At 33.6% G+C, this 19662-nt stretch overlaps 1 protein-coding gene across 6 annotated transcripts in view; it reads left to right on the top strand.

The window, feature by feature from the left end:
* The window catches only part of LOC114336737 (protein GUCD1), a 69089-nt gene extending 55192 nt beyond the window's left edge, over window positions 1–13897 (top strand). For 5 of the 6 annotated variants that reach the window (XM_028287105.2, XM_028287104.2, XM_050647292.1 and 2 more), the window contains exons 3-5: window positions 1385–1511; window positions 3952–4243; window positions 13666–13897. In XM_028287105.2, coding sequence (XP_028142906.1) covers window positions 1385–1511; window positions 3952–4243; window positions 13666–13751 — 505 coding nt within the window. In that variant the 3' untranslated portion in view covers window positions 13752–13897. Of the gene's footprint in view, window positions 1–1384; window positions 1512–3951; window positions 4270–13665 lie in introns of all 6 variants that reach the window. The other variant, XM_028287106.2, reaches the window with a different exon arrangement.
* Window positions 13898–19662: the final 5765 nt, after the last annotated feature.

Below are 19662 nucleotides of genomic sequence, written 5' to 3'. Positions count from 1 at the left end.
TAACGTATTCAAAATTTCAAAATAGAATTTTACCAAAACATTGAAAATTCGGATGACCCCGGATTTTTCGGGCTAGTTGGTCACACTACTCATGAAACCAAAATGTATAATAAATACGTTGACAAAATAGACGATATATAAGTATTCCTGTTCATGTACCCTTTACATATGATTTTATACTTTAGTTAAAATTGTTAAATTGCAAAGGCGCAAATTATTTTTATAGTCCGGTCTTTTTGGATGTTTCAATGAAAATACCAAATACCCTCTATAGTCGGTTCGCTAAACTCGGACACAACTGGCTAGTGATTTTAGTAGGTAATTTCTTTGTTTTTTGCCGAATTTTGCCAAAATTGGCAAATTTACTAACTAATATAGGTCTGGATCCCGCGTATGAAAAAAAAGTTGATTAATAGCAAGCTGAAAATTTGTTAATAGCTTAAGGGTGTCTAGTCGGATAAACTTTGATATATGGGGACACTGTAACAGGGGCAGTTTTAATTGTGGAACAGGTTAAAAATTTGGAACCGTCAGACCACGAAAACGGCACATTTATTTTGTCCGACAGAACAGACTTAAACTCTCCGAACAGAGATTAAACTCTCATGCAAAAATCAGACTGCTATTTATCACCTGTCATAATTCCTGTCATTTGACATATTCTACATGTTCCACTCATTAAAACGCCCATTTGGTGATAAAAGCAGTCTGATTTTTGCATGAGAGTTTAATCTCTGTTTGGAGAGTTTAAGTCTGTTCTGTCGGACAAAATACATGTGTCGTTTTCGTGGTCTGCCCGTTCCAAATTTTTAACTTGTTCCACAATTAAAACTTCCCCTGTTCCAGTGTTCCCATATATCAAAATTTGTCCGACTAGACACCCTTAAGCTATTAACAAATTTTCAGCTTGCTATTAATCAACTTTTTTTCATACGTGGGATCCAGACCTAATAGTAATTATTAACAATTTAGTAATTATTTTTTTTCCAGTTTTACCAAATTGGCAAAATTACTTACTAAAATCACTAGCCAGTTGTGTCTGAGTTTAGCTAATCGACTTTAGTAATCTTAAAATACAGGAATACATAGAGAATGTCATAGTATAGTCGGTTCGCTAAACTCAGACACAACTGGCTAGTGATTTTAGTAGGTAAGTAATTTTGCCAATTTGGTAAATTTGGCAAAAAAAATAATTACCAAATAGTTAATAATTACTAAATAGTTGGTAATTTTTCCAGTTTGGGCAAAATTGGCCAACAACAAAAAAATTACCTACTAAAATCACAAGTCAGTTGTGTCTGAGTTTAGCGAACCGACATATTAAGTTTGCTGCTATTCTATCCATTTTAATATTGTCTACATACAGTCTATTTGTATGTTACAGTACCTGGACCATAGATCTCTGTTACCTACTTAAAAGATTCGATGTGCCACATATTTTTTATACAGTAACGTTAGGTGTTCATGAAGGATACAAGGGAAATAGCTTTTATACTAGTGTTTTAAGCAAGGTTTGTATAAATTCACAATTCTTTCTTAAATGATAGTTTTACCAATTGTCTAATGTTACGCAGCCAGGACAATTGTTTTCCTCCAACCCAGCTTTTTTCTTCGATTTTGCCCTGTATGATCAACTGGAGTAAGCCGTATTTAGGTCCTCTCATTATATGACCGAAGTATTGAACCTTTCTCATTTTTATGATGTTGATCAATTCTCGCTCTTTGTGCATGTTCTGTAGCACACATTCGTTAGATATGTGTGCTGTCCACGGAGTTCTGAGCAAGCGACGGTAACACCTAGACTCGACCGCTTCTATATTGTTAAGATTCTTCATTTTTGTTGTCCAGGTTTCACATCCATAGAACAAAACGGACCAGAGGTAGCACTTCAATACTCTTAGACGTGTGGTCAATGAAGACTTCTACTGCACAATACAGAACGCCAGATAATAAAGCTTTTTCGTGTAAGGTATATTCTGGTCGAAACTTCCTTATCACTTTCAACCCTGCAGTCAATCCAGCTACCCAGGGCCCGGATTCCGTGCACTGTAGATATCTACACCTCGCTTTCTATCGATGTCAATTTTCGTAAAAATATTTGAATTTTTAGCTTTAATTGAATTATTTTCTAGTTTTGCTAGGTTATACTCTAATTGATGCTGAAGTGACACTTAGTAAAACAAGAAAATATTTGAATTAAAACTAAAAATTCAAATATATTGACATTACTAGAAAGCGATCGGCGCGATGTAAATATATTTTAATTTTTAGTTTTAATTCAAATATTTTCTTGTTTTACTAAGTGTCACTTCAACATCAATTAGAGTATAACCTAGTAAAACTAGAAAATAATTCAATTAAAGCTAAAAATTCAAATATTTTTACGAAAATTGACATCGATAGAAAGCGACGTGTAGATATCTACAGTGCACGGAATCCAGGGCCAGATATCTAAAGTGTTCCACCCTTTCCAGGATTTTGTTATCTAATTTTAGTACTGAGTCTTCGATATTAATTTTTCAGACCGCCATCCATTTTGTTTGCATCTTAAGTTTACTCCATTAATTGTCGACTCGATCTTCTTCTTCTCTCCTTGGTTGATAATTCCTCTGATTTTACATAAACGTTCGCTGTTGAGATAGTGGGAGATATGTACTTGAGTTTCTGGGTTTTTGACTATTTAAGTATTTAGTCCTGGTGCTTTTATCTTTATCGTTTTCTTGATTCGTAATATATTTCCAATTACAGGGTTGTCTTATGAGCCAATGTCCGTACCTGGGTATGTAGTCCGATCAAAGAACACAAAACTTTACGAAAACCTCAAAGAAAACATAAAGTACCCATAAACCCATCAAAAATACGTAGATACAGTTGGAAAAATTAAAGAATACCCATGAACTATCACATCAATCACTTATTTTGTATTTGCTATCTTTTTCTATAACAAACATTTGTTATTTATAGAAAAAGACAGCAAATACAAAATAAGTGATTGATGTGATCGTTCATGGGTATTCTTTCATTTTTCCGACTGTAGTTGAAAGTATCCTATTATTATATAAGAACAAGTTAAACTTCTACATCCCCTCCATTTTACAAAAATTGAGAAATACCCAATTCCCGGGGGTGAAAAAATATACATTCAAAATAAGTCGGGAATTGGATAAAATGACTAATTCATTTGCCGATGAGTAGAGGGGATTTGACAGTTTTCGCCAGCGCTGTTAGTGGCAGTTTTGTATATTGAATTTGAACAATTTTATCAGAAAAGTACAAGTTTCAAACCGCGAGAGAGCGCTACCGACGAAACCCACAGCCAATAAAAACAGAGGTAAGCTCTAAATTTCACATAAACTTCTTCTTTTCCTCAATGGCCTTTTGCGTAAGCAGTCATCCAGTCGCACGAATTTATATATTAAATCTTAAAATTATAATGAATCAAATAAAAAAACATAATTACTTTTATGTACTATTAATTATGTGTATTCGTTCAGTAATCAGGTTATAATAATATTTCAGTTCATAATTTTTGTTTTTTCTCGTTTTGTTTTCTCGTTTTGTATATTTCACATACACCAATTTTATCAGAAAAGTACAAGTTTCAAACCGCGAGAGAGCGCTACCGTTGAAACTCGCAACCAATAGAACAAAAGTTGCTTAGAATTAGTCAGTTTATCCAATTTATTTTAAATGTATATTTGTTCACCCCAGAGAAGGGAGTATTTCCCAATTTTTGTAAAATGGAGGGGATGTAGAATTGTTAATTTTTTCTTATATAATAATAGACAATTTCAACTACCTATTCCCAAATTTCATCCTTCCTTTATTTTTTTTTTGGGTCAGATTGTTCTTTGATCGGGCTAATGGTTTTACTCTTTATGTTATACCATTTTTGCAATATTGTATTTCTGTATATTTTATTATTCTAACCTGTTTCTTCGTTGTTTTTAGGACGAAAATAGAATAAACACTAGGTTTAAAGAAGCAGAAGACGCAGGAATATTCGTAAGAAAAAAGTCTGTCTCAATTTTAGATATTATAGCTCACCTGATAAACGGTCCTGTGATAGCACTAACGAATGCGCGGATTCTGAGTTGTGATATTTGCAAACTCAACAAAATTTCGAGTGAATTTCGAAAATGTATTCCTTGGCCAGCTACTTATCAGGGGCACTACATCGTTATTTGCGGTTATGATGTTCCTACGAGGAAATTTTTTTATAGGAATCCATCGTTTAGCGATCGTAAGTTTCTTACATCTAGTCGTAACGTAAGTCAACAATTTTTCGGAAAATTTGTTAAATCTAAACGGAAACGTTAAATATAAAGAATTTTCAATTAAAATTATCGCTTATTCCCAAAGGGATATTATGAGCCTCAGCCAATGAATAAGACGAAAACATTTAAGAACTTGAAGACAGTGTGTCAGAGGACTTGAGAGAGAGATAAAGGTTTAAATGAAGAAGACACGATGGATGGCGAAGAATAGTCATCATTCTCTTTGCCTTTATCCCTATGCGGGGTCGGCTTCCCTAATTACATTTCTCCACACAATTCTATCTTGGGTCATATCAATGTTAATCACCTTTACCAACATGTCCTGCCTTATCGTCTCCCCCAGGTCTTCTTTGGTCTTCCTCTTCTACTCCTTCCAGTAATCTGCACTTCAGCTATTCTTCGTATTGGGTGATTAACGTCTCAACGTTGAACATGACCAAACCATCTTAACCTATGCTCTCTCATTTTGGCATTAATTGGTGCCACACCTAAACTTCCCCTAATATACCCTCCCCCCCCCCCCATTTTCAACCCTATTTGTAGTTGCGTCATTCTTCATCTGAAAGAAGGTCTAAAATGGTGCATATTTCAATAACGACGCAACTACTCTGTGGTGGCTCAGCACATAGTTATAGTTCTGTCGCTTTTGTATCATCTGTACACAGTATCTATTTTAGAAGTTAATTACGCAATAAACAGGAATTGACAAAATTTGCAGTTACGTCATTCTTATTCCGGACCGGCAAATAGACCGGCTTTAAAACAGATGAAGGAGTTGGAGTGGGATATACAGGGCCGCGTTTAGGGCAATTGACGCCCTAGGCAATTCTCTAGTAGCCGCCCTTCAAGTATGTACCATTTTTGCGAAAAAAAATTGCAAGCAGATTTTTTATTTAAATAAGAATACATAAAAATTGTCATTCCATTTCGATCACATCAGATTTCTTTCTTGATTTTTCTTTGGAAAAATCATCTATAATGTCGTCATAACTTATCGCCTTTGTTACGTCACTTTCTATGGACAAAATCGACAAATTGTTAAGACGTTCTTGCGTCATACTTGATCGGAAATTATTTTCATGACTATTTTAAATTCTTGACATTCTCGAAAATGACCTTTCAGCGGACACGTTGGTTGGCAACTGGGAGGCACAAATAAATGCGCAAAGCAATATCAAAATTAGGGAAAATATCTTTCAAGCCACTCTTCTTTAAATATTTAGGTATGTCAATTTTTGGTGATTGGTGATTTTATTGTGTTATCCAAATGAACCTTTAAGTGAATGCATTAATGTATGAATGATGTAGGTATCTATTAGTGCACTCAGTGAGGGTGTTTGGCTCCGAATACTATCCTACTGCATCAATTTACTTTATATTTTCACTGTAAGTAGAGAATAGCTCAAGAAACAAAGTCTACGCTATATCCTATGACGCTTTTAACTTAGGGGTGGTTCCCACTCGTTCTCGGGGGGGGGGGGGATTTGTTTTATCAAACTAACACCGGAAGTGGCCAGAGAACCTAATTCTAAGCAATAACTGTTTTATAATTTTTTTTGAAAACTCAATACTTTTTGAGTTATTCGTGGTTAAAAATTTGCAATTTTCATTGAAAAATGACACTTTTCGGAGACTGTTTTTGGGAATCCCATAAAAATTGTGTATCTAACAAAAAAACTACATAAAACATTTTTGTAGTTTATGAAAAATCAGAGAGATTCATTTTTTCATAAATCTTGTAGTTTTAATAAAAAGAGAGATGGTAAAATAACAGAGAAATTGTCGATTTTAGAGGTATAATGCTACCAATACCTTTTGTAGTGCTTTAAAAGACCTTTAAAACGAGAACTGTTGAATGTCGGTTACATTCAAACTAAGCGAGATATGTTGCAAAAAATGACTAATGTATTTTAAGGAAAAATGAGAAGTATATTTAACCCCCCATCCACCAGAATTTAAATGCATCGGTTTTCTTCTAGAATACCTTCTACTATAATGTTATTTTATATTCAAAAAGTTGGACGGGTTTAAAATAAAAGGTTTTTGAAAAGAATAAGATCAAATTATAGAGCGCATTTTTTAATTTTCTTAAAAATCTTCTTTTTTCTCCGTGTAATTCGAAAGTGATAAGAGATACGTAAAAAAATACCTTACAAAAATGTCGGTTTTCTTTTAGATAACAATTTTATTTTTCTTTCATTACTGTATCTCATTATCATTTTCGAGTTACATGGAGAAATGGAAAGATTTAAAAAAAATTAAAAATGCTCTCTATAATTTGATCTTATTTTTTTTCAAAAACCATACATTTTAAACCCGTCCAACTTGTTGAACATAGAAATAACACTATAGTAAAAGGTATTGTAGAAGTAAAACGATGCATTTAAATCTGGTGGATGAGGGATAAAATATACATAGATACTTCGCATTTTATCTTAAAACAAATTAGTCATCCTTTTTTCTTGCACCATATCTCGCTTAGTTTGAATGTATTCGAAATTTAACAGTGCGGTCGTTTTAAAGATCTTTTCAGGCAATACTTACAAAAGATATTGATAACATTATACCCTTAAAATCGACCATTTCTTTGTTATTAAGTTGAACACACCCATTTGAGCATGCACAAAAAAATTTGTTTTCGCCTACCATATCTGTTTTTATGTTATCACTAGAAGACTTATGAAGGAACGAATCTCTTTGATTTTTCATAAGCTACATAAATGTTTTATATATTTTTTTCGTTAGATGCATAATTTTTAAGGTACATATTCGCAAAAAACCGTCCGAAAAAACCGATTCAATGAAAATGGCAAATTTTCAACCACGAATAACCCAAAAGGATTCAGTTTAAAAAAAAATATAGAACAGTGCGCCCGGCGCCTTTGCGGTGCTGCCGACGGCCCAATAATCCCTAAATTTACGACTTCTGCCCTTTTTGAATGAATAATGTTAAAAAATGCAATTTGTTTTCTAGAAATGAATGCCCACTTATATTCCATTGATGGATGTACGATGTACTTAAATGTTATTCGATTTTAATTTTTATATACAAATATTTTTTGTACAGTATTTTTGCCGCCCTCTCATAATTTGCCGCCCTAGGTAACTGCCTATATTGCCTAATGGATAAAGCAGCCCTGCGGGATATAAGGAGGAAAATCAAGATTCAGCCTTAGCGAAAGCCTAGGTAATCAGTCTACAATCTTCCAAGCGCAAAATGTATGCTACAAAGATGTGCTTGTAGGAACTAATCACGATGAACTGTAGAAACAAATCTATAAAAATTACATCTGATAGCCAGGCGGTGTTTGAAGTTAGTATGCAACTTCTTTAGAATCTGATTCGGATCGAAAAAAGTATCAAAGTAAGTACTCTGGGTGCCTGGACATACTGATGTTGAAGGGAACGAAAATGCGATCCTACTTGCCAGGGGAGGGGCAAAAGAAACATTCATAGGTCCAGAATCTGTCGTTGACAAGTTAGCAAGAAGCACAGCCAAAACCCAAAACAACAATATCGAACTCTGTGGAATGGATGAAACGTAAGGACTGGTACGAACAAGTGGGTCTCAAACATTCGAAGACTTTTATTCAAGAACCTTCGAAGAGATCCAAAGATATACTAGGTATGAATAAGAAGGTTAAAGAAAGAATCTCGTTAAGTTCATCGCAAAGAAGTCGCATTTTATGAAGTTAGAATCAAAGATTCTTTGGACAACGGCAAATGAGAAACAAAATTGTTGGGGAAATAGAAGAAAAAAGTGTTTGGTTAAGTTTCGTCAACATACCAGATGTTGATACTCACTTCCATGAATCCGTTATACCCGCAGATCTCAGAAGGGGAAAATTTTTGGAGAAATGGAAGGAAAAATCTGTTTGGTTCAGTTTCCTCAATATACCAGATGTCGAGACTCCTTCCATAATATCCGAAGATCTCAGAAGGGGAAAATTATTGGAAAAATAAGAGAGATGATTTTTGATTTAACATAAAATGATTTTTTTCGTATACATGAGATTTGAGATATTTTCCTGTTAAAAGGCAATTCCTTCTTTTTTCATTTAAATGTGTGGTGTTCTTTTGGTACAAGCACTGATTCAATCATTGCATCCTCTTGGTTTTGTTGGGCGGTAGTAAAAAGGATATTTTTGAAATTGCGTGAAAATTAAATGAAAAGTATATTCCACAGTATTCTATGTAGTCGCAGATTTAATAGTAATAGTACTAGGTCGCGACCAGTGGTGTAGCTAGGGTGGGGCGGAGGGGGTAGTCCGCCCCGGGTGTCACCCGTTCGGGGTGACACCCGAGAGACACGATCACAAAATCATGAATCGTTAACTTGTAACTTTACTCACTTTACAATCAAAATACAATTCGATATTATTTTGTGAACACACGAAACCGAGAAAAGTCGAGGTCAAAGAGGCATTTTTGGATTTTTTACGTTAAAAGCAAAAATGTAGTTGGTCTAAGTAACGAAATTGTCAAGAAGCTTGAAATTGATGATTTAGATGTTATGAAGTACCGTTCACAGAGATACGATAATGCAGGGGTTATGAGCAGCGTACATGGAGGAATACAAGCTATTATTAAAGCAAAAAACAAAAAGGCTATTTTCATTGGATGTATTATGTATTGATCATTTAATTAATTTATATATATGGCCAGCACTTTTTTGTAAAAAATACATCTAGTGTAACATTTCAGAACACTAGAAGCAATTTTTAATTTTTCTTCTGTTTCCACTAGCTGCTGGGAAGTGCTTAATAAACACAGCAAAGTATCTGTTAAGCGACTATCCACAACGCGTTGGAGTGCTCACTATGCCGCAGTTAAAGTATTGGCAGAATATTTTGATAATGTTGTTGCTGCAATTGAAGAATTATGTCATCAACAAGAAAATTTCTTAGACCATAAAAACTGATAGACACGCCTTGTACCGAATCGTTGAAGCAAAGACCTTCCGCGAAAGTGACGTCACAATACGGCAAGAACTCGTTTGGATTCTTAGCAAAGCACTAATAAAATTACCCAATTTTAGTATAACTTCAATATTTTGTAAAAAATATTGAAGAAAAATCATTTAGCAAAGTAATTAATAAATATTTTTGACTTAAAATAAGTTATTTTGTAAAAATAAATGTTTTATTTGAAAGTATATCAGTGGTATTCTTGTTCTCATGATCATTTTTCAGTGCGTCATTAATTATGACGTCATATACTGTATTGGGTGTGTCGAGACTTATTTCATGTAATTATTGATGAATCTGACAGATGCCACAATCGTACTTAGCCATAGGTGAAAAGCTTGTGGAATTAAACTAATTAGTAATTTAGTAGATTTGATTTTTACACAATATGTTAACATGTAGGTATTTTTTATAAAGGGGAATAAAATTAAAAAGTAAACAATATTGTTAATTAAATTTATAAATATGGAAACATTGAAAAATGACACAAAACTGTCCATAAACTGTGTTTTTATCTTCTTCTCTAGGTGCTGTCTCCGCTTCAAAAGTTAGCAATCATCAGAGAGATCTTTATTTCTGAAACAGCGGCTCTAAATAATTAATTGTTATTACATCCAAACCAGTTCCTAATAAGGTTCTTCAGCCATGAGTTACGTCTCCTTACTATGGATCTTTTTCTTGCATAATGACCTAGAGTATTAGATATACATCTCTCATCACATGTCCCATATATCTCAGTTTTCTACTTATTTGTTAGTTCTCGTTCCTTATGCGTAAGTCTCATTACCTCCACGTTGGCTATTCTATCTACTCATGAGATATTTAGCACTCTTCGGTACAAATCGAATGTCTCTAGTCTCCTCACGCCAATGACTAACTTTTAACGAACTAAATTCTAAACCAAAACACAAAATAATGCACAAAGACGTTGTGAAACACAAGTGAAGTCTAATTCGAAATTTCAAAATGACAGGTACACAAAATACTGACCTGAATAATAACCGTCACTTGACTCTTTGACACTTCTAAAAAATGGCCAAAATGGACGAAGTTTTTGTCAAATGTTTGTAATACGTGTATTTGATTGGCTAGAAAAAACGCGCATTCTAAATATCAACGAATCAAAGGTAGGTTAGGAATAGACATATTATGTATATAACCATTGTAATGCTGCATTATTTTTGTGTTTAATCACTGAGCTACCGCTTTTTCCGTCTCATCTAACTTAATGCATTAGAGAGAAATCGAAAAACTGTGACGCACTGAAAAATGATCATGAGAACAAGAATATATCTCTTCTTGTTTAATAATCAAAAATAAATTTAAAGGAGAGTAATTTTCTTTTGGGTGTAAGTTTCAGGTTAGGTGAAAAAATATGTAGGAAATCTATTAATTAATGACCACAAAACAAAATAGCTTTTGTTAACTTACTTCTAACTTTTATTAGGTACATTATTTGGTTTGTTTCAAAATCATGATCAAACATATTATGTTCTTTGTATTCGTTAAACACAGAACCATGCACGTTTAAGATCAATTTTGTCATTAATTTAGAATCGTTCAATTTTTTTGAATTGTACCTACATAATTCTAATTTCGCTTTCAGCAATTTTGCAAATATGAATGACGTCTTTAGAAGGTTGAATTAAAATTTTTTTTGATAATATGCTATAATTTTTGTGTCTTATGAATGGACATTGTAAATTATCACATTCAATTGCACACAAACATAATATTATGTCACAATCTAATGTTTTCTTAACTTTTGTAACTACAATCCCAGCGATATAGTCAACAACATCACAAACATAAGATGACTGTTTTTGAAAAACTTAAATTATTTACAGTATAATCATGGTTACTAGTTATTATTTCCCTATTATTTTCATCAGTATGATCAACAGTTTTCATTTTCACAGTATTTGTTGTGCTCATTGCTAAAAATGTGGAAGGTGCCTGTTCTATACACTTAGCCTGGGTAGATCCTGTAACACTTGTGTGCATTAAGAGTCTTTTATATGCATCTTTAATGCCCGGTTGCACCAACAGATCTTAAGCTTAAGTCGAGAATATCATAAGAGATAATATAATACAATTATAATATATTACAATAAGAATACCATAATATAATAATAGATATAATTGATAATAAGGCAAGAATCTAAAATTATGGTCTCTGTGTGATACTCAAGGAGGCCCTATCTATAAGTAGAGCTTAGGTAAGCTGGAGCTTAAGATCTGTTGGTGCAACCAGGCATAAATTGTTTTGCCGTTGGGTTGTTGTTGTAACCTCCATGACTCCTATAATAGAACTAAAGAAAACTTCTAAGTGATCCTGAGAAAGTTTATAGGCCGAAAGACGAAAGATACTTTAGACCTCCATCCATATTATCCTTCACGTAATTTTTCCAAATTCGCATTAGTGATTTTAAATTAATGATCATACCAATAAAACCCGTTTTTCTTTGGCTTAGATGCAGTGGTTCACCATTGTTGGAATATTTGAGTGAATTAAGATACTTTATAAATTCTTAAGTTTTTTGAAAAATCGCTTGTTTATTATGCTGCTGTAAACTGGATTTTAGCTGTTTTCCTCTTTTTTTGTCGTTGCGTACAATTAAATGCTCTGAAAGATAACACCATAATTAAAAAATTAGTGTATTAAAAATTTTTAAATTGGAACACTTTAAAAAGTTTACAACGCCTATTATAAGCACTTTAATCTCTAAAACGGCAAACGTTTTCTGCCGTAAATTGACGTCACGCACAGCTGTGTGAATCGTTTTATGTTGGCTTCACTCTTCGAGACGAGAGAATAGCATTACGGCGTGTCTATCAGTTTTTATGGTCTAAGGAAAATTTAGACACCAGAGGTGTGGTCCATAACCTTATACCCGCTGTGTGTAATTTCACATTTCTTTGTTATCTTTTCTTTTGGAATGATGTACTAAGAGAAATCAATTTTTGTCAGATTGAACTGAAAAGTAAAGGCATAACCGCGTTAATCAATCAGCGACCAAAATAGGAGAACTTCGTCTTTATATTGAAGAAAAACGTGGTCATATTATAAATATATGAATCAATAGATTTTGCTATGAAAAGATATGACGACGAAGACATTCCCACCGAAAAACGACTTCGACGTCAAAAACGAATGAATGATGAGTTGGCTACCGATACAGGACTCACACTTCAAACCGAACTTCAAAAGGATGCGTTTGAATGGTTTGACCTATCCAATGTTGAACTCGAAACCAAACCAAAGTCCATTCAAGATGTGGCTTCATTGTTCAAGGTTGTGCAGACACACACTTTGCTTTTCACGAACGGTGAACAGTTGAAATTAGCTGTTTCAACATTTTGTGATTTTTACCATGAAAAAGTATTAGAAGCAGGTCTGCTGCTAGAAATACCAAGGTTCAGAAGACATTTACAAGCGGCCAATATTACAGCCTCTAAATGGTTATCTGTAGACTTTTTAAAATTTATTGTGGAATGGGATTTCATGGAATCCCTCCAATACTTAATGGTCGCATTAAAATTGTTTATGACCATTTGTGTATTGGTTCCTTAATGTGAGAGAAGTTTTAGTAACTAAAATTAATCCAGAATTACTTGCGAGCCACAATAACGCAAACAAGGCCAAATAACCTCGGTGCAATTTCATTAACTATACCTAATTCTTATATTTTTTTTCATTATACAAAACATACATTTATCGGATTATCGTTGATTTTCACAATCTTTATATTTAGAATTTGGGGTGACACCATCGATTACCACCCCGGGGATTGCGACTATTGTTTAATACTAATGCAATAAATATAATAGTTAATGATAAATACACAACAATATGATAAATATCCATCATACGCTCAATTGAATAGCTAAATAGAATCCTTATACCTTCTACCACAGTATTCAATTCCTTATTGGGACCGTGCAAGTTCGGCAAAGCGACCTCTATTTCTACGCTCTGTACTTTTATTCGCACTTTTAATTATATTGGCCAATTATATTAGTCCTGGTTGCTGGATAATTGTCAAGGCCATAGTCCAAAAAAATAATAAGAAAAAATAAGATGCAGGTTATGCTATGCAAACGTAAACAATTGTATGTAGTAAATAAAATTAGTTACTAAAATGCAGTACTGCAAGCAAAATACAATTAATTAAATTTACCTTTATATAATAATTGCATATCATATTAATATTGTGGAGCAATATATAATTTTTCTGCTTCAATGACAGAAGGTATGAAATATAGGTCAATTTGACAATTTCAATTGACAATATGAATTATTTAAGATAGTTGCAATATTTCTCCGCGACTCGCGCACGGTCGTTTCTCGTTTCCCTTCCAAGTACTTGCACACCGCGAATAGCCTTATATAATAATTACAATTCTACTATATGTTTTAGGTGTTTGTACAATTCCAATGGAAATTTTTGACTTAGCCCGAAAAAGTTACGGAACTGATGAAGACATTATTTTTGTCGATACTTGATGTATTCATGACAAAGACTTTTATAATAAATATATCGATGTTGTGTGTTGTGTGCGGCTCCCTAATTTTGCGAAGTTGTTTTCTACAGTGTTTTATACTGAAATTGTGATTTTAATGTTGCTACGAAATATACATTTTTAAAATAATGAGTTTTTTAATAAGCTTTTTATGAATTATGGGGACATTAATGTCATTTCTTGGATTCTGTCTATTAAATCATCGAATGCAGAAGGCTCATGACCTATATTTCCCACTATAGAATGAAGACTACCTATGTACCTAGGCGCCATCTACTTTGTATGACAAAAAATATAAACCACTGTGGGCCTCTGAACAGTAGGGGAGACCGGGGCTAGTTGTCACAGGAGTAAGTTGTCACAATGCCGATTTTTACCTTATTTGTAAAGTTAACACGCTGTGTCATCTAAACTCGAAAGGTCTTATTCATCACCAATTCTACAGAAAATATTTCAGAGATCGGCCAGTAATTATCTCTCTTATTTGTGTAAATGTGTTTTGGCCTTCTCATGTAAAATTTTTAATATTCCATCATCTCGTTGTGTGAGTGAATTTGTGAAACCAAGGTAAGAAAAATATATTTTAAAGGATACTGTCAATCTTGTAGACTACAATGTATGGTTCATTCCACCAACATACGCCTGTTGTGGATTATCGCGGCAACGAATATTTCAGTGTGCAACATAAGAAGTACGAAAGTAAATGGCTCTAATAATTATTCCATTAAACAGCAATGTAATTTGCAATTTATTTTCGTTCTTCATATTTTGCACAATAAAATATTCGTTGTCGAAATAATCCAACACAGGCGTATATCCGTGGAATAGGGTATAGACATATTTTAATATATTTATTCATTTGAATATTTTTTATTTGTCATTCAGTTACGGAAGCTTATGTGGGGATAGTTGTCACAAATTACACGGGGTACGATGTCACTGTGACAACTTGCCCCGCAGCATTTAAATCTGTTGAAATAATTTTAGAACGTATTAAAATCAAGTTAGATTGGTGCAGAATACAGGATAAATCATTTTTGTGGATTTGTCAAAAGTTAACGTACCTATTTGTGAAAAAGCGGTTTAATACCTACAGGATTAAAATGATTGTTATAGTGTTGCCGTTATGAGACTATAATCCGTGTTACAAATAACATAATTATTGCTCAGACTCTGCTTTTGTTAGCGGCTCGGTAAGACTTAATATTTTACATATTTTTATGTAATAAACAATTTTTATTGCTTTTGATACCTAATTACTTTCAGGTGGTTAGAACATAAAAGCGAAAGACCCATCAAGTTACTCCACCTTTGGATGTTTTCTTGAGATCAGCAGAAGTTGTAAGAAATGAGGAACATATAATTTCTATTAGAAAAGCTGCACGAGATTTTGGTATACATTTTCGGAGTTTAGCAAGATTTTTCAAAGAATGCCAGACACCAATAGAACTGTCCAAATGGGATACAAAAAAACTCGACTCGTGTTCTGTTCTGTTCAAAAAATCGAACTAGAAAAATATTTGAAAAAAGCTTCTGATATGTACTTTGGTTTAACACATATTGAAGTAAGAAATTATTCTTACTTCTTAAGTTTATAGTGTTTCTATTGAAAGTTAGATCCAATGTACAGCATGCAGACATAATGGACACATACAGACTGCACCAATGGAAACCAATTTTATGTGTGCCACAATTGTGACTCTGAGGACGATATGTAGTTCTTTCTAAGTTTATAAGTTCTTTGAATAAAAACGTTTTATTTCTTGTTTACTTTATTTTTGTAATACTGTGACAATTTGCCCCGCAGGTACTGTGACAGGGGCATGTTGTCACACAAATCCTGTCGAAGGTTAAACAATCTTACCATTTTAACTGCTGATACCTAGAATTTAAAAAAAATATGAATGGGTAGCCTAACATACCAACTCATTGTTTGAAGAAAGTTTGATTTAAAAAAAAAATAAAATGTATCTGAGTTACAGAGCCAGAACCAAAAACTGTGACAACTAGCCCCGGTCTCCCCTACGGACCGCTGGAACTTGAAATACCTCCAATTCTCCGAACAAATTTATTGATTTCTCAGCAGCTTACGACATAATCCGGACAGAGGGACTAATCTACTTTGGATGACAAAAAAACATAAGACCTGTGGGCCTCTGAACTGTACGGACCGCTGAAACTTGAAATACCTCCAATTTTTCGAATAAATTTATTGATTTATACGGTTCTGAATAGTTCTGTCCAACTTTTATTGTACATTCATTGCTTTGGTAAAGTGATTTTATGGCATTTATGGAGGTGTTATCTAGTCCGTGATTTTCCATTGCTTTCCACAGGTTGTTGATTGGAATACTATCATAGGCCCTTAAGAGATCCACGAATACAATGTACAGTCATAGGCGTAACCAGGGGGGCGTTCGAGGGTTATACCCTCCCCCCATTGGGATGTACTTTGAGCTCTATACGCTTAACATCATACCCACCAGAGACCTTCCAGTAGTTGTAACCCCCCCCCCCCTTAGGATCATCCTGGTTACGCGTTGTCTACAATTCAGCGTTGAATGCTATTGTTTTTCTCTCTGAGCTGATATATAAAACATAAAGCCTCCTGGACGAAAATCACTCTGTTTTTCTGAAGTCCGCAGCTATTCATCTATCCTTTCTTTTAATGATTTTCCCATATAACCTACCCACAGAAGGTATGACGCGTATTCCCCTATAATTATCGGGGTTTTTCTTGTTTCCTTTTTTATGTATAAAGCTTAAGTAGCCCATTCCTTCGATATTTTTCCATCAAATAAGCATTTGTTAATTATTTGTTTTAATTCTTGTATTAAGGTCGAATACCCATATAGCACACAACGTCCGATGTACGTCCATATAACGTACATTTAAAGTCCAAACGTCCATGGACCAAAACTGGACGTACTATGTACGTACATTACGGGACGTCCATTGGACGTTGGATTTCAACGTACATTGGACATCCATTTGTGATCCATGGATATTTTACACAAAACGCGACTATTATATTAAGTCCCAATACAAACTAAATGAGAATCTTCTTGACAACGTTGTCGCTCTTCGCGCTATCGGTCGTGAAAGGTAGTATTATACAGGTACTTTTAGGGGATTATCGCTGTTAATTGTTGTGGAATACTGAAGGATGGTTTATTTATGATAATTCACAGAATGGCAAACGCGCTTGTAATATACAACAACGGTACTGACTCTAAAAATAGTTTGGAACAGAAACAGAACAGAGATTAAACCTCTTTTAATGTGCATGCTTCCTAGGGTGTCATTATCTGAATCTCGTTTTTATGAAAATACATCCTGTGATATATTTGTGTTTTCTGTTTATCGTGCAAGTGCAGTCGTGCATTAATGAAGTTCCTAGTTCCTATAATAAAGTATATATTATAATGAAGTTATAGTAAAGAGAAATAAAAAGGTCTTTTGTGTAATATTTTTAAGTATAAGTTTAGTATTATAAGGAACTATTTCCTATAAAGGCTTTTTGCTATGTATTCACAAAATTATAGATACCAGATTTCTTTCTGAAAAGTGCCCTACAAATGTCCATAAGACGTACATTGAATGTACATAAGGTGTACACTGAAAGCTTCAATACAACGTACAATGTACGTTTGTAGCGGACGTTCTATGGACGTCCAATTTTGTGAACTCTGGACATTCGTTGGACGTCCATCGGATGTCCATAAAACGTACTTGTGCTATCTGGGTAGGTACCTATATGGACGATGTCTCAATATTCCGAGACAACGTAATGCGACAAATATAATATTTTAAATATTGATTCATGAAACGTACTACAATAGTATATCACGAAAATTTATTACTGAATTTTATTAGGTACTTTAATGAAAAATTATTGAAACAATAGTAGCAATAAAACTTTTTCGATTGTAATAATTTTTTCTAATTTACCGTAATTTTAGATGTGCGTACCTACATAAGAGAATATTAAATTTTTAACATATCTTTGGTATACTTAATTAACTTTTTTATGTTTAAACTTTTAGGTTTTTATTTTTAATGGGAATATTTTTAACATTTAAATGACATCTTATAAGTGCCGAATGCGGTCACACATTATTTTACTACCTACTCTATTTTCTAGACTGAAGAAAAATGTACACGAAGTGTATGAGTGCCACATCTGGGAATGCAGACTTGACCACTATTTTTTATTCTTTTTTTTTATTTTATCCATTTACCATTATTACTAACTCCATTCTGTTACACCAGGATATAGCAAACGCCATGGACGTGCCAAAAATTTAAATACAAAAACGCCCTTCAGGCAATAGAGAAACCCTTCAGATAGGTCCAAAACAGTGGCGGTTCTAGACAAAAAAAAAACTGGTCACAATAGATTTTGAGTTTGGCAAGTCACAATAGATTTTGAGTGACCGGTGGTTTCGTTTGGTTCTCAAGAACCCCAATCATTGAGAGGGGATGTAAACATTCAAAAAATCAATTCTACAAAAAGATAGTTATTAATTGAATTTTCGAAATTACATCCGGTTCAACAAACTTATGAAATAAAATTGGTTAATTGATCAATGAAAACTATCAGTCCTTCTCCAAAAACATCAATTCAACATATCTTTAAATAAAAATATATTAAACAATAAATAAATAAATGAGAAATTGCAACAACATACAGTAGACTCTCTCTATAAATAACACGGGAATTACGAGGTTTCACTTATAACGAGGACGAGGTACACTAGATGTCTCATGAAATTCCTATTAACTATAACACCTCTATAACTAGGCATATTTGGTTATAACGAGGAAAATGAAATCGAAGAATATGTTTCTTTACCTGCTTTTACCGCAGTAATGGCTATAAATAAATACCCCAACTGCCTGTATACAGGAATGCCCAAACATGTGTATGATTGTTGAGGCCAGTGCTGTAATAAACTCCACCGCTTGTAATAAACTTCTTCCTCCTGTTTATCTATCGACTGATATTGAATATTGTAGGAAATTTCATTTACGATGGACAAGTTTCATTGTTGAGGTCAACATGGACATTTCAGTGGTGGTGGTATGTACAATATTATTTGTTGTCTGATATAACGAGATCTGCTTATAACGAGGTAATTAGTCCGCCATTTCAGTTCTTGTTTTAGATTTACTGCTTGTTGACAAGGTTTACATTCATTTACTTTAATCTTTTCTGACCAACATTACTAAAAATGTCTATAATTTGGTCTGGATTGTTCATCAGCCTTTCACTTTCTTCTCTTTCTATCGATCTTATTTAAAGGTTCGTCAGTCGATTAGTTGTCATAGTAGAGCGCAGATAAGTTTTGACTCTTTTCATTGTGGAAAAACTTCTTTCAGCTACAGCACTCGTTACAGGTAATGTAAATAAAAGCTGGGCCAAGTTTGAAAGCTCAGGATACAACATTTTTTGTGTAAGTAAATAAAAATAAAAATCTGTTATCGTTCCTTTGAAATCATGGAAAACCCCTTTTGCCATTTCAATTTCATACTTTGATCTTTTCTATTAATGAACATACTGTACTGCTCTGAAAAATTGCATGCAGGGTCAGTTGTAAGGAATTCAATGTTTGATGGACTTAAATTGTTTGAACATAATTTCATCATTATGCATAGATCTTTATCCGGTGGAAGTCATGATGACTGAATCATCAAATGTTATTGGTATTTGCCCCTTACGCTTCATTTGGTTATCAGAGTCTCTTGGAGTTTTTATTTCTGCTTTTTCAGCTACACAAGCTTGTTATCAGCATTTATCAAAGAAATTATCATATCTTTTACTTTGTAGTAACCTTTTCAAATCAAAGTCCTGTAAAAATTGGACAAGGGGGGGCGGCAGCCCCCCTACCCGG

Source organism: Diabrotica virgifera, chromosome 3 (genome assembly GCF_917563875.1).
Source record: "Diabrotica virgifera virgifera chromosome 3, PGI_DIABVI_V3a".
Classification (NCBI taxonomy): Eukaryota; Metazoa; Arthropoda; class Insecta; order Coleoptera; family Chrysomelidae; genus Diabrotica; species Diabrotica virgifera.
The sequence above is the reverse complement of the archived record's forward strand: the minus strand, read 5'-3'. Positions and strand labels throughout refer to the sequence as shown.